The 13,032-nt window shown below is 42.3% G+C and overlaps 1 protein-coding gene across 3 annotated transcripts in view; it reads right to left on the bottom strand.

The window, feature by feature from the left end:
• Positions 1-13,032, bottom strand: part of LOC134225836 (protein sax-3) — a 979,605-nt gene that overhangs the window by 27,479 nt on the left and 939,094 nt on the right. For all 3 annotated transcript variants that reach the window (XM_062706210.1, XM_062706209.1, XM_062706211.1), the window contains 3 exons: positions 6,639-6,721; positions 6,252-6,512; positions 5,997-6,167 (listed from right to left, as the gene is read on the bottom strand). In XM_062706210.1, coding sequence (XP_062562194.1) covers positions 5,997-6,167; positions 6,252-6,512; positions 6,639-6,721 — 515 coding nt within the window. The remainder of the gene's footprint in view (positions 1-5,996; positions 6,168-6,251; positions 6,513-6,638; positions 6,722-13,032) is intronic.

Raw genomic sequence — 13,032 nt, 5'->3', positions numbered from 1 at the left:
ATACACTCCAAGGCGGGGTTCACCATTAGAAACTGGCTGTCCAATTCGTTCGAAGTCCTAACACGAATCGGGGAGCAACAAACGGAATCTCCGAAGAAAAAGTTAATCGACAGATCGGCTGCCTATGAACGTGTTCTTGGTATGACGTGGAGGCCAGACCTAGATGTGTTCGTCTTCCAAGGCGTATTCAAGGACGAGGTACAGAAGCTCCTACATGATGGTGCTGTTCCAACGAAGAGAGAAGTTCTGCGCGTCGTAATGAGTATCTTCGATCCCATTGGGCTGGTTGCCGTCTTTGTTGTTCACGGAAAAGTGCTCGTGCAGCATATCTGGCGTTCGGGAATTGGCTGGGACGTGCATATTCCAGATGAACTGGTCGAGCAATGGGTACGCTGGACCAAGCTGTTGAAGCAAATAGAACACATTGACGTTCCACGATGTTACTTTCCGGGCTATTCTACTGAGGATTACCGCTCAGTGGAGTTGCACATTTTCGTCGACGCTTCCGAAGAAGCCTTCGCGGCGGTAGCGTATTTTAGAATCGTGGAAGGAACAAAGGTTCGTTGCTCTCTGGTGTCGGCGAAAACGAAGGTAGCGCCTTTAAAGCTCCTGTCCATTCCCAGGCTAGAATTATCAGCAGCCGTTCTTGGAGCCAGGCTGTCGAAATCCGTGGTGGAGAACCACACACTTCTCATCAATCGCAAAGTATTTTGGAGTGATTCTTGTACGTTCCTTTCTTGGTTGCGGTCGGACCCTCGCAAGTATCGGCAGTTCGTTGCCTTCAGGCTGACGGAAATCCACGATCTAACACAGGTTGATGAGTGGCGCTGGGTACCATCCCGTTCAAACGTTGCCGACGAAGCCACCAAATGGGGCAAAGGACCGAATATCGCCTCCGACAGTCGGTGGTTCCAAGCTCCAGAGTTCCTGTACCAAAATCCCGAAAAGTGGCCCAAGCAATCACCGAAAATACCTGAGACAGAAGAGGAGCTTCGCCCGCTTCACCTGCACCAAGGCGTCCTCGGAGATAAACTGGTGCAGTTTGAAAGATTCTCAAAATGGGAACGTCTCGTTCGTGCGGTGGCCTACGTTCACCGATTCATTAACAACCTTCGCTGTAGAATTGAGAAGCAAGCACCAGATATAACGAAGTGGCTAAACCGGGACGAAATGCTCAAAGCTGAGTCCACTATTTTCAAGCAGATCCAAGCAGAATCCTACGGAGATGAGCTCACTATCCTCAAGAAAAATCGAAAGCTGCCCGCTGAAGAACAGTTGAAAATCGAGAAGGCTAGCAGGATGTACAAACTTTCCCCTTTTTTGGACGAACAGGAAGTCATACGGATGGATGGTCGAATTTCAAGCGCACAGCAGGTTTCGTTCGACTTCAAGTTTCCCGTGATCCTGCCGAAAGGACACGGTGGAACTAAGCTCATCGTTGACTGGTATCATCGCCAATTCAAACACTGCAACGGCGAAACTGCGGTGAATGAAATGCGCCAAAAGTATCATGTTTCGGAGTTAAGAGTTGCGCTCAAGCAAGCTGGAAAGCAGTGTCAGTGGTGTAAAATCTACAAAGCAATTCCCAATGTCCCGAGAATGGCTCCATTGCCGCAGGCTAGAACGGTGTCCCACGTTCGACCGTTCACCTACGTTGGCGTGGACTACTTCGGGCCGATGTTGATCAAGCAGGGACGCAGCGGGGTGAAGCGATGGGTTGCACTATTCACCTGCCTGACCATTCGAGCGGTGCATCTGGAGGTGGTTCATAGTCTGACGACGGAGTCCTGCAAGATGGCGGTTAGGCGATTCATCGCACGGAGGGGGGCTCCAAGGGAGATCTTCAGCGATCGGGGAACAAATTCCGTGGGAGCAAGCCGTGATCTGAGCTAAGAGCTGAAGAAAATCAATGACAACCTCGCCAGCACGTTCACCAATACGGACACGCAGTGGCGTTTTAATCCTCCATCGACGCCGCACATGGGGGGGTCTTGGGAACGCATGGTTCGGTCGGTCAAAAGCGCGCTGGCATCAATTTCCACCGGAGGCAAGCCGGACGATGAAACTCTTCGTACATTTCTGATCGAGGCTGAGTCGATAGTGAACTCGAGGCCACTAACTTATTTGCCAATCGATTCCGAAGAACAAAAAGCACTTACCCCTAATTGCTTTCTAATGCTGAGTACTAGCGGAGTAAATCAGCCGGCTGGAGAACCAATCGTTGAACGTGCAGGGGCGCGCTGCAACTGGGACCTGTGTAAACAACTGCTGGACACGTTCTGGGGTCGCTGGGTCAAGGAGTACCTCCCTACGATCACCAAGCGTACGAAGTGGTTCAAGGATTACAAGCCCGTTGAAGTTGGAGACTTAGTGGTAGTAGTCGAAGATCGAGTTCGTAACGGATGGCGAGAGGGCGTGTGCTACGTGTATTTCCAGGACGTGACGGGCGCGTCCGGAATGCTGAAGTGGAGACAGCCAGTGCAGGAGTGGTCGTTCGTTCAGTCGCCAAGCTGGCTGTTCTGAAGATCGGTGGTACCGCTGAAGCAGACTTCGAGCAATACGGGCAGGGGGTTGTTACGAACGACGAGAAACCAGCACCCCGGTGCGACAGGGTTACTCGATCGGCCAGAAATAGGAGACCACAGTAGACGATAAACGTAACGAACGAATGTCATGCGCTATCAATTAATTGTATTTTCTTTCTACCTATATACGTACACATATCAATACAGGCAGTTGGATCAAATTGAGTCTTAAAGCTATAACAATATTTTCCTTAAATCTAGTTAATTAAAGTCTAAAGCTAATTGTTGATCCTAAGTTGGACGGTTAACACTGAACACACTAAAATTGGACTAGAAATGTAAGTTAAAATGATGAAATTATACCTTGAATTCTAAATAATAATTAAATAAATTTGCAGCTAAAAAGCTGACTCATGCAACATGCAAACACGAGTCGTGCTATAAGACGTCCGAAAACTTTTAGTTGTTGCTCCATCCAACAGCCTCCTTTCATGTGTCTTAGAAGCTTCCTTTCAAGAGTCTTAGAAGCCTTCTTTCAAAAGGCTTGGAAGCCTTTTTCAAGAGGCTTGGAAGCCATCTTTCAAGAGGCATGAAAGCCTCCTTGCAAAAGGCTCGGAATTCTTCTTCCAAGCAGCTTGGAAGCGAACTTTCAAGATGCTCAAAAAATTTCTTTTAAGTTGCTTGAGAGCCACCATTGAAGAAGCTCGAAAACCTCCTTCCAAGAGGCTCGGAAGCCTCCTTCCAAGAGGCTCGGAAGCCTCCTTCCAAGAGGCTCGGAAGCCTCCTTCCAAGAGGCTCGGAAGCCTCCTTCCAAGAGGCTCGGAAGCCTCCTTCCAAGAGGCTCGGAAGCCTCCTTCCAAGAGGCCTGGAAGCCTCCTTCCAAGAGGCTCGGAAGCCTCCTTCCAAGAGGCTCAGAAGCCTCCTTCCAAGAGGCTCAGAAGCCTCCTTCCAAGAGGCTCAGGAGCCTCCTTCCAAGAGGCTCAGAAGCCTCCTTCCAAGAGGCTCGGAAGCCTCCTTCCAAGAGGCTCGGAAGCCTCCTTCCAAGAGGCTCGGAAGCCTCCTTCCAAGAGGCTCGGAAGCCTCCTTCCAAGAGGCTCGGAAGCCTCCTTCCAAGAGGCTCGGAAGCCTCCTTCCAAGAGGCTCGGAAGCCTCCTTCCAAGAGGCTCGGAAGCCTACTTCCAAGAGGCTCGGAAGCCTCCTTCCAAGAGGCTCGGAAGCCTCCTTCCAAGAGGCTCGGAAGCCTCCTTCCAAGAGGCTCGGAAGCCTCCTTCCAAGAGGCTCGGAAGCCTCCTTCCAAGAGGCTCGGAAGCCTCCTTCCAAGAGGCTCGGAAGCCTCCTTCCAAGAGGCTCGGAAACCTTTTTTCAAGAGAAATATAGGGATGAATGACCTTACGGGTTTTTATCCCCAAAAAAACAAACCAGAGGCTCGAAAATCTGTCGGAAGCATCCCTTTAAATGGCTCGTAAATATACTTTCAAGAGGCTCGGAAGCCTACTTCCGACTTCCGAATTCTAATTTGGTGCTACGCCGACAATATCAGTAGATTCGGAAACTCGCCACCAATTTGCCAGTTTTATTCAAATTGATTATCAGCTGTAAACAAGGTTATCTAATACCATTTGGCCAGCATCCCTTAAAATAACACTTCAAAGCATTTAATCTCCATTTAATAGGTAATTAACGTTGAGATGCAATAACTACTCTAAGTCAAACAACAGCCGGAGAAAGGCATCATAACCACTGGAAAATAAATTTGGGTCTAAGTGAAAATTTTAAATTGTCGTAATAACATGCACACATGTTATTCTGCCATATGATCCAAATGAAGAAAATTCCATTTCTAATTTTTGTTATCCACGATCTTGTTGGTGCAGACACCTCGGTTATTCTACCTCATAAACAAGAATCATAAAAGGATTAAAAAATTCACGAAAAATGAAATGTATAGTTGGCACTTCGTAAATTATAATTTACATTTAGAAATCGGAAATGAAGACATAGTTTTTGAATTTTAATTGTAAACAAAACTTTTCATTCTAAATTAGGCTACACGTAAAAACTTTTATGGTGGACAACTCAAAAGTCTGAAAGGTGTGATTCAGAAATTATAACTGGCTAGTGTGAAAAGCTGAATTTGTTTTCCCATATTTTTTTACCGTTTAATATCAGCAAATTGGTACATTATATCATACCTCAACTAAACTCAAATAAACTAAATTCGTCCATATAAGTAAAGTGGAATCGTAATAACATCACCATCGCCGAGCCATACTCATACAGAAAGCAATCTCACAAATCTATCCTATTTCCACCAAATGGTGTCTTGTTAAGACATTCCGACAGCGATAGCTTTCCAACCCCCAAAGAGCACATCAATCTCCACCATCATTTATCCTTCTTCCATCCCAACCAGCATAAAACAAACCAAGCTACGAAAGCATTGCTCCTCTCACTCTACAACTACGACACCCCCTTCCTGTTTGGAGTTTAATTTATTTCCTTTTAATTCGTCTAATTTCGTCTCTCGACTCGACCGGCACCCATTTGCTAACGTTCCCGAATGCTCACTTTTTGGCAGTAGTTCCGGGCGGTTATAAATAATCCGAATAATAAAGTCAGACGAGTCGAACCACCCAAGCAACGCGCCATTACCTCGCTTGGTCGACCGCCGCGCCGCGCCGTTGCAATGGGTCGTCGTCATCCTTGGCCCGGAGATAGGAAAAAGAAAAACCAGGTTTCTTCGAAGAAAGTGTTTTTGGATGGAGCTTTGCCTTCTTGGATTGCATTAGCTTTCATTAGCATAGAATGGGGATAACTCTTCGAGACTTTGACTTTTTGCGGCTCTCAGGCTTTGTTCGAAGAAGATCGGTGGTGTTTTTTTTCTGCTGGTGAGATTCTCTACTACTATGACACTTTGGTGGTCTGAGGAACATGAAAAACTACCACTTTAATCTAATTGATGTTTTACGCCTTTTTCGCGCTTCATTTGGAAAGTTTCGAAGTTCTTTCCAGTGTAACGGTTCCGATTTAGAGCTGTGCGATTTTGAGAAAATGTGTTATTTTTTTTTCTTATAATGTGGAGCTTTATTCCGAATATATTAAATTGTGATTATTTCACAACATAATTCTAGGCCTTGATATTTTTTTCAAATTTATTTATCATATTACGGTATTGTTGACGTTGTTAGAGAAATTTTCACACGGTGCGACATAAAAACGAGGGGTATGATGAAAATTTGCTGAATATTAGAAGGGGCAGAATAGTTTCCGACGCAAGCCTCTAGCATCGCCAACGTCGGTTTCATTGTTCACTTGAACAAACCAGAATGAAATATTAACCTCAATCCCCGGAGGAAGAATTACAATCTTCCAGCAGCTGTAACCGGTCTTGCGAGACCATGAGGATGGGGTAGGATTCCCCGGAAAATTGATTGGAAATGTTCCGCATGGGCAACTTTCGTCTGGTCTTACCTTGCCATTCAGCACCATCCGGGCGGCTTCCAGCTCTTCCGGCATGGTGACGCCATCGTCGGCGGAGAGCGTCCGTATCACGTTGGACAGCGGGGACGGTGCCGAGTAACCGTGAGCGTTTTCCGCCCGCACCACAAAGATATACGACGTCGACGGCGAGAGATTTGTGATCTGTTCGGCGGTGGAAGGGGAACGAATGTAAGTTTTAAGTTGATTAGGATTTGATTTGTGTTACGTGGTAGGAATATTCATTACCGTGGCGGTGTTTCCGGGAACACGGAGCGCTCGGATCCAGCCTTTCTTCTCGTCTGGGCTGTAGTACTCCACCATGTAGCCATTGACCGGATTGTTCCAGAGTTTTTCCTGGAAGGATTCCTCTGCACCGCCACCAATTTTGGTCCATATCAGCGTGACATTGCTGTTGGTGATGTTGACGGCTTTGGGAATCGATGGCGCCACCGGGAGTAAATCGGGACTGATGGAACGATGCGGCATGGTGGACAAGTTCTTCTCGACCTGGGATGAGGGGAAGCAACGAAAGTAACGAACAAGGAAAAGTCAATTTGGATATGGATCCAAACCGCAGTTATCGATTGGTTGGCAGTTGTTTACTGCATGCATGGCTATGTGCTTGGGACTTACCAGCAAAAAAGCACTCCATGATGTTTCCCCTTTCTCGGAATAGGCCACACATGAGTACCAATCAGAGTCTTCGGGTTGCAGATCTGGAAAATAAATAAAAAATAATATCATGAAAATAAGTACACAGTAAATTCAAAAAGAAGATACGTTCGAAAATAGACAATGTCGTGTCGATGAGGCGCGTTCCCCAAAACGCCACCGTACGGACTGCGCTTCTGGCGACTGACAAGGGTTTGGTGAAGGGGCTTGGAATCGAACTCATGACCATTCGCTTTTGACGCGAATGTGTAGCCAACTACGCTACGGGACCCCCTTATATTTTTGATACGTGATAATTATGTCTTCATTGTCGGAATTTCCTCTATTTTGAACTTGAACAATTAATTTGTAAATTCTCATATATCTGGATTGATTTTGCGAACTTTGCTGATTTACATTTAAATCCAAAAAGTGTAACAAAAAACGAAACTTTGATCAGTGAGAGGTTGCTATTAAAAAATATGGGTTTAATCCTTACGGAGCGGTAATGTTCGTTCAGTTGTAAATTTTGGCTCTGTTGTGCTTCTCCGTATTTGAGCATTTGAAATTAGGTTTAAAATAAAAGAACATGAAGAATATTCATTGATTGTATTACACTCACTGTATTTCATTTCACTCACCCTTGGTCGGGGTTCATCCAAAACGCACCAAGCGCCAACGAAAAATTACCAACTTTCTGCCCAAACTTTAGCAAATTTAATTGATCGCAAATCGCATCGGATATCCCTCAATCCAATAAATGGATATCCTATTGCAAATGTACGCTTGAATTGATATGAAACGATTTCCGTTGTCCTTGTACGAACAAAATATCACAAGTCAGTCAAAAAGCCGCTTGGTGCGTTTTGGCTGAACCCCGACCACTTGTGAGTGACACGTAACTGGTGATTGGCAGTAGATTAAAACATAGGTTCCATTTAGAAATGAAGCTTTTTTTTAAATGCCCAAGAAATGAAAGATAAGAGGCTATATTTTCACCAAGTTGAAACTTTAACGTTGCTCATTTTTTGTGTGATAATATTGTTCTTCTGAACACGCCGTGTAAAGATCTGTTTGTTGTAAAATGCTCTGAAATAGATAAAGTAAATTTGTTTCCCATCAGTCGTATCAAAAAATGATAAAAGATCATGTTTAACTTTCACGAAATCTTCAATTCATTTATTTACATTTTGAGCTATCCCGTTTTTAATGAAAATGAGTCGAACTCGACTCAATTTTGAGCCGCACACTAACTTCCCTTCTACGCATAATTGTCCCAAGTTACCTTCGATGGGAAAATCCAAAATCGAGTAAGTTGGTCCCACTGAAAAAACTAAAAAATAGTGATTCGGTTTATGTCCTGGAAAAATGTTTACTACGCTTATAATGATGATGATGATGATACTACCATCTATTGTAGCAAGGCACCTGCCGATAGCACTGGCCATATCTGACGAACGATTTGATCATGATTGTACTATTGTATGTATTTCATCAAACTCCTGTATGAAGGGCCAAAAATGGGTGGGGTGGTTCCATAAGCAAAGACGCTTATGCGAATCCACGGGATGAATAGAGAATCTCCTTCCAGAAGAAAGTTCGTACATACAATAATATAATCTAGCCTTCGTTTCCCAGATTGACCCAATAGATGGGGAGAAGAGCGGCGGGCCGTTTATCCACGAAATGTTAACAATAAGAAGTTGGCGATTCCACTCTTCCTATCCAAATCGCTTCAATTGGGTGCCCTGATGGTTTTTTTTTATGGTTTATAATAATATAATTTCAATATAATTTGGTAACAATATAAAATGGAATTCTCTCACCAAGTTTAAATTCGCATGTCCTGGATGAATTTTCTTCAACACCAGCTAGTTTTAGATTTATGCTGTCTTCAGAGATGGAAAACCATAGTTCGTCAAGAAATGTCCTGCTGTAATCGGGGAATCGGGGACTCAAGGATCGAAAAATAGACTTCTTTATTTCTGAAAGTATGAAATAAAAAGACGGAAGGCAGTATCATACATAATAACATGAGAGTTTCGATTAAAATTAAATAATAAATATGCAATGTTTCAAAACTCGATGTTCATCTTCTTTCCTATCTATTATTTATGTAAGAGATGTGAAAGATTCAAACACAAAATATTTCACTTGTAAAAGTATGACTGTTATATCAAATAATGACAAAAATAATAAAATGCCTCAAATCAACAGTTACAAATGTTTGCAGACCTTGAGAATAATCTATAAGCCTTTGGCTATTAAATATTAACTCATTTTTTGCCAACAAACTCAAACGCTAACATTTACGTTTATTACTAAATATTGATTTTTAAAGCCAGCAGCATGTCCAAACTAACAACAAACTGCTCTACGGAAAACACGCCGCACCAGCATGATTGTGACAAAAAAAACGGTTAAGATTTTGAAGCATTTTAATAATCTGGATCTGCAGGGACTCGAAAATGTGATAAAATTATAGATTTCCATGGTATACGGGAAATCAAAATATCTGAAGATAAAAATTTAGGTCATGACAATGATCTCAATCGGAAGGATCTGGATCAGTTCCATTATCTGAAAGCAATGAGATATCAGAAAATTCCCCAAATCTGAAGCATCCTTAAGTCTGCAAAGATCTAAAAATCTACAAAATCAGGAAAACTTCTGAAACATCACTATATTCATTGCACCATGAAGAAAACGGACAATACTCAGTAGACCAGTGAAGAATATTTCGCTTATGGAAGAGTTTCCACAACTAGAGCACAAATCATACAATCGCCTCATAATACATTACATATTACATACATAACTCAGTCAACTTAAATAAAAATAAAACATATCAAAACAACGAGATCTACAAATTATTTTTACTTCACTGAACAATATTATTCAAATCAACAGATATGCATAACCTTTCATATTTGAACGATTTCAACAAAACATTGAAGATATTTTCAAGTGAAAGGCTTAATGCGTTTATGTTAAATATACAGAATTGTATTAGGTAGTGAAGTTTAGTGAAAGTATTTATTTGTATTAAAGTGTTTATATGTATTATGAAAATTGAAATTTATAAATATAAATTTCGCATAATTTCTTTAAAAGTATGATTTTTCTGCCGAAATTTTTCAAATTTTACGATACGGAACGTAATCAGAAAATCAGATTTCGCCATTTTCAAATTCCGTGAAATTCCGCGGAACTTTGTTTTGAATGCCATGAAACGCAATTTTTCGAAATACCGCATATGCTTATAGTTATTTAAGAAATTGAATAGTAAGGAGGTTTGTCATTATCTTATGCTCCATGCACGAAAAACATTGTTTTATTTTATTTTTTTATATACTTACAAAACCCATTTTTTAGCTTACGTTGTACGTCCTTTTTTGTATTGAGGCAAACCTGATACTATTGCTGAATCACAATTAGGTCGTTCCAGCCGACCATGTGCGTCGTATAGACCAAATTGTCAATAATTTAGTATAGTTGATCCTTGAATGTTTTTTATGTTTCATCACTGGGAAAAACATTTTCTCTTCAGCAATGAAAATCCCAAACTGCTTGTTTGCCGGATAGATTCCAACTGACATCACAAGGGATAGCGAGGCCTCACTCGCGATAGCATCGGATTCACCACCATTCTTCTGCCATTTTATTTGGCATGTTATAGGTCTGCGGTCTTCGATTGGCACAAGATCTTGCTGGCTATCTTCACATCCGGTGTTTATTCGCTGGAATGGCAGTTCGACAGACGTAAAAGACGCCCAAACTAAGCATTCTCTCATTTTTTTTATCGATATTTAAAAACAAAAAAAAGTTTAAAGCTAGGGTTTGAACTTGGGGAAAAAAATATGGCGAATAAAAAAACACTTTCTTCACCCACGAATTAAATTTATGGATGCTTGGAAAAAATACGTGACAGGCAAAATTGAAAGCAGTCAACCGCGCCCGATGCTTGCTACGATCTTTTTCAAATGTTTACTACGCTTATAATATCCCAAAAATATTTGTTAAATTTTAAGATCCAATCGATTCTGAAACCAGTGGGACAAATTTACTTGAGTTTGGTTTTTTTCATCAAAGGTAACATATGGGACAATTATGCGTAGAACGGCAGCTAATTAAGTAAGCAATTTTTCCGGGTTTATTGACCCCCCTTCCCCCATAAGTGCTTACGTAATAAATGTACGACCCCTAAAACTTCATATAATAGAAGTGAGAAAGAAGAAAAAAGGGAGAAGTGCGAAATGGGAGGTTTGTTTGGTTTATTGAACTATAGGCTGTAAGCCCGTTACAAAATTAACGTTACACATACATTTGCCCTCTTAAATATAATCTTAACTTACTACGAATCACTTCTGTTGTCATAGTTGTGGAAATAACGTCCTGTAGTCTGTTGAAATCATGCATGAACCTACTAGTTGGCTCATGCTGCGTGTACATAGTTCCTCGATCTGAATGGACGATCAAAGACTCTCCGACGACGAACAGTAACCGGACTAGTGTTGAAGTGAAGCCGGTTGTAAAGATACGGACTGCTGATCCGTCCTCTCAAGATGTTGCAGAAAAAGACTATGTCAGCGATCTTGTGCCTGCTATTGATGGTGTCGAAATCAACCAATGAGCAGAGATCTTCATACTCCGGTAACTGTTCTCTCCATCCAAGATTTCTCACAGCAAATTTCAAAAACTTCCGCTGTACTGCTTCCAGCCGTTGAATGTGTACGTCGTATTGGGGCCGCCACACCACACTCGCGAAGTCCAGTTTAGTCCTAACGAGGCCAATATATATTGTTAGGATTGCGTGAGGATCGGTAAGATCACGGCCAAACCGTCGGATAAGCGCAAAAAGTTGCAGTGACTCTTTAATGACTCCATTGATATGGTCGTTGAATGTCAGTGGCTGATCCATTATTACGCCCAAATCCCGAACGATATCTACTCGTTGAAGAATTGCATGTCCCAAAATGTACGTAAATGATATCGGCTGAACTCTCCTGGTGTAAGTAATCACCGAGCATTTGCTTGGATTAACGCTTAGTCCATTTTCGCTTACAAATCTTTCGAAGTTGTGAAGATCTTTTTGCAGCAAAATGCAGTCATTAAGGACTTTCACTGGCATGAACAGTTTTACGTCGTCAGCATAGATAAGCACAATCGCGTTATTCATGAAAGAAGGCAACTGATCCATGATCATGACAAAAAGCAGTGGGTCCAAATGACTACCCATTCCTCTGATACCAAAGTCTCCTACTGCGCGCATTATGCTATCCACCCCAACAACATCGAATGCCTTGCTCATATCCGTATAGACACAATCAACTTGATAGCCTTTAGACATATAGTCTGTAACCATGGAGCTGAACTCACACAGGTTCGTCACAACAGACTTACCTTTCAGCAAACCATGTTGTGATGTCGAGACCTATTCGATGATGAGATGTGAGTAAACTAGTCGTTCAAATAATTTCGGCATCGCGGATTGGATTGCTACACCACGGTAGTTTTCAGCATTAGAGCGGCATCATTTCTTGTGGATTGGAGTGACGTGCGAAATTTTCCATAGTTGCGGATAGTAGCCAGATGACAGCGATGAATTGGAGAGAAAAGACAATGGTCCTGCAAGTTCATCCTTAAAATCCTTCAGGAGCTTAGGTGGGATACTTCATCTCGTGACAAATTCATAGAGTCCGTGGCAGCAACGTCTGGAGAATTGATTTCATTTACGGGAGCACTTTGGTAAACACTCTTGAAGTAGTCAGCAAAAATTTCTGCAGTGTCCTGGCCATTGATGGAAGATTTGTTTCCATACTTCATCTCCTCCGGAATGCCGACATTCTTCCGTCTGCTGTTTACAAATTTCCAGAAAGATTTAGGATTCTCTTTAATTTCATTTTGAACCCGTGCGATGTACACCTGATACGCTTCTCGGTGCAATACTTTGAAAGTTGCTAGAAACTGCTTGTAGGAGGCAATATTCTCCGGAGTAGGGTTTCTCCGCTTTTTCTTCCATGCTTTCCGTTTATCCTTGAGAACTTGAATAACAGTCGGAGAGAACCATTCTGGGTACGAGTTCTTCCGAATCGGGCGATCTTTTGATAATAGAGCAAAACGTGTGAAAATACTAAACAGCGCAGCGTAAAATAGAACGATACAACATTGTAGTCTATGCTATTCATCACAGTCACGAGTCCGCAATTCAAAATATCAATCGAGTTCAGAAACTGCATCATCGACGCAGCCCGCTGCTTACATGTCTCCGACTCGTGCTCGAATTCAGTTTTAGAAATGAAGATGTTGCTCCACAAAACGTCCATCAAAGCAGCTTTAGCGGAAGTCACATCAATGGATCCAAGATTGATATGCT

The sequence above is a fragment of the Armigeres subalbatus genome, chromosome 3, assembly GCF_024139115.2.
Source record: "Armigeres subalbatus isolate Guangzhou_Male chromosome 3, GZ_Asu_2, whole genome shotgun sequence".
NCBI lineage: Eukaryota > Metazoa > Arthropoda > Insecta > Diptera > Culicidae > Armigeres > Armigeres subalbatus.
The sequence above is the reverse complement of the archived record's forward strand: the minus strand, read 5'-3'. Positions and strand labels throughout refer to the sequence as shown.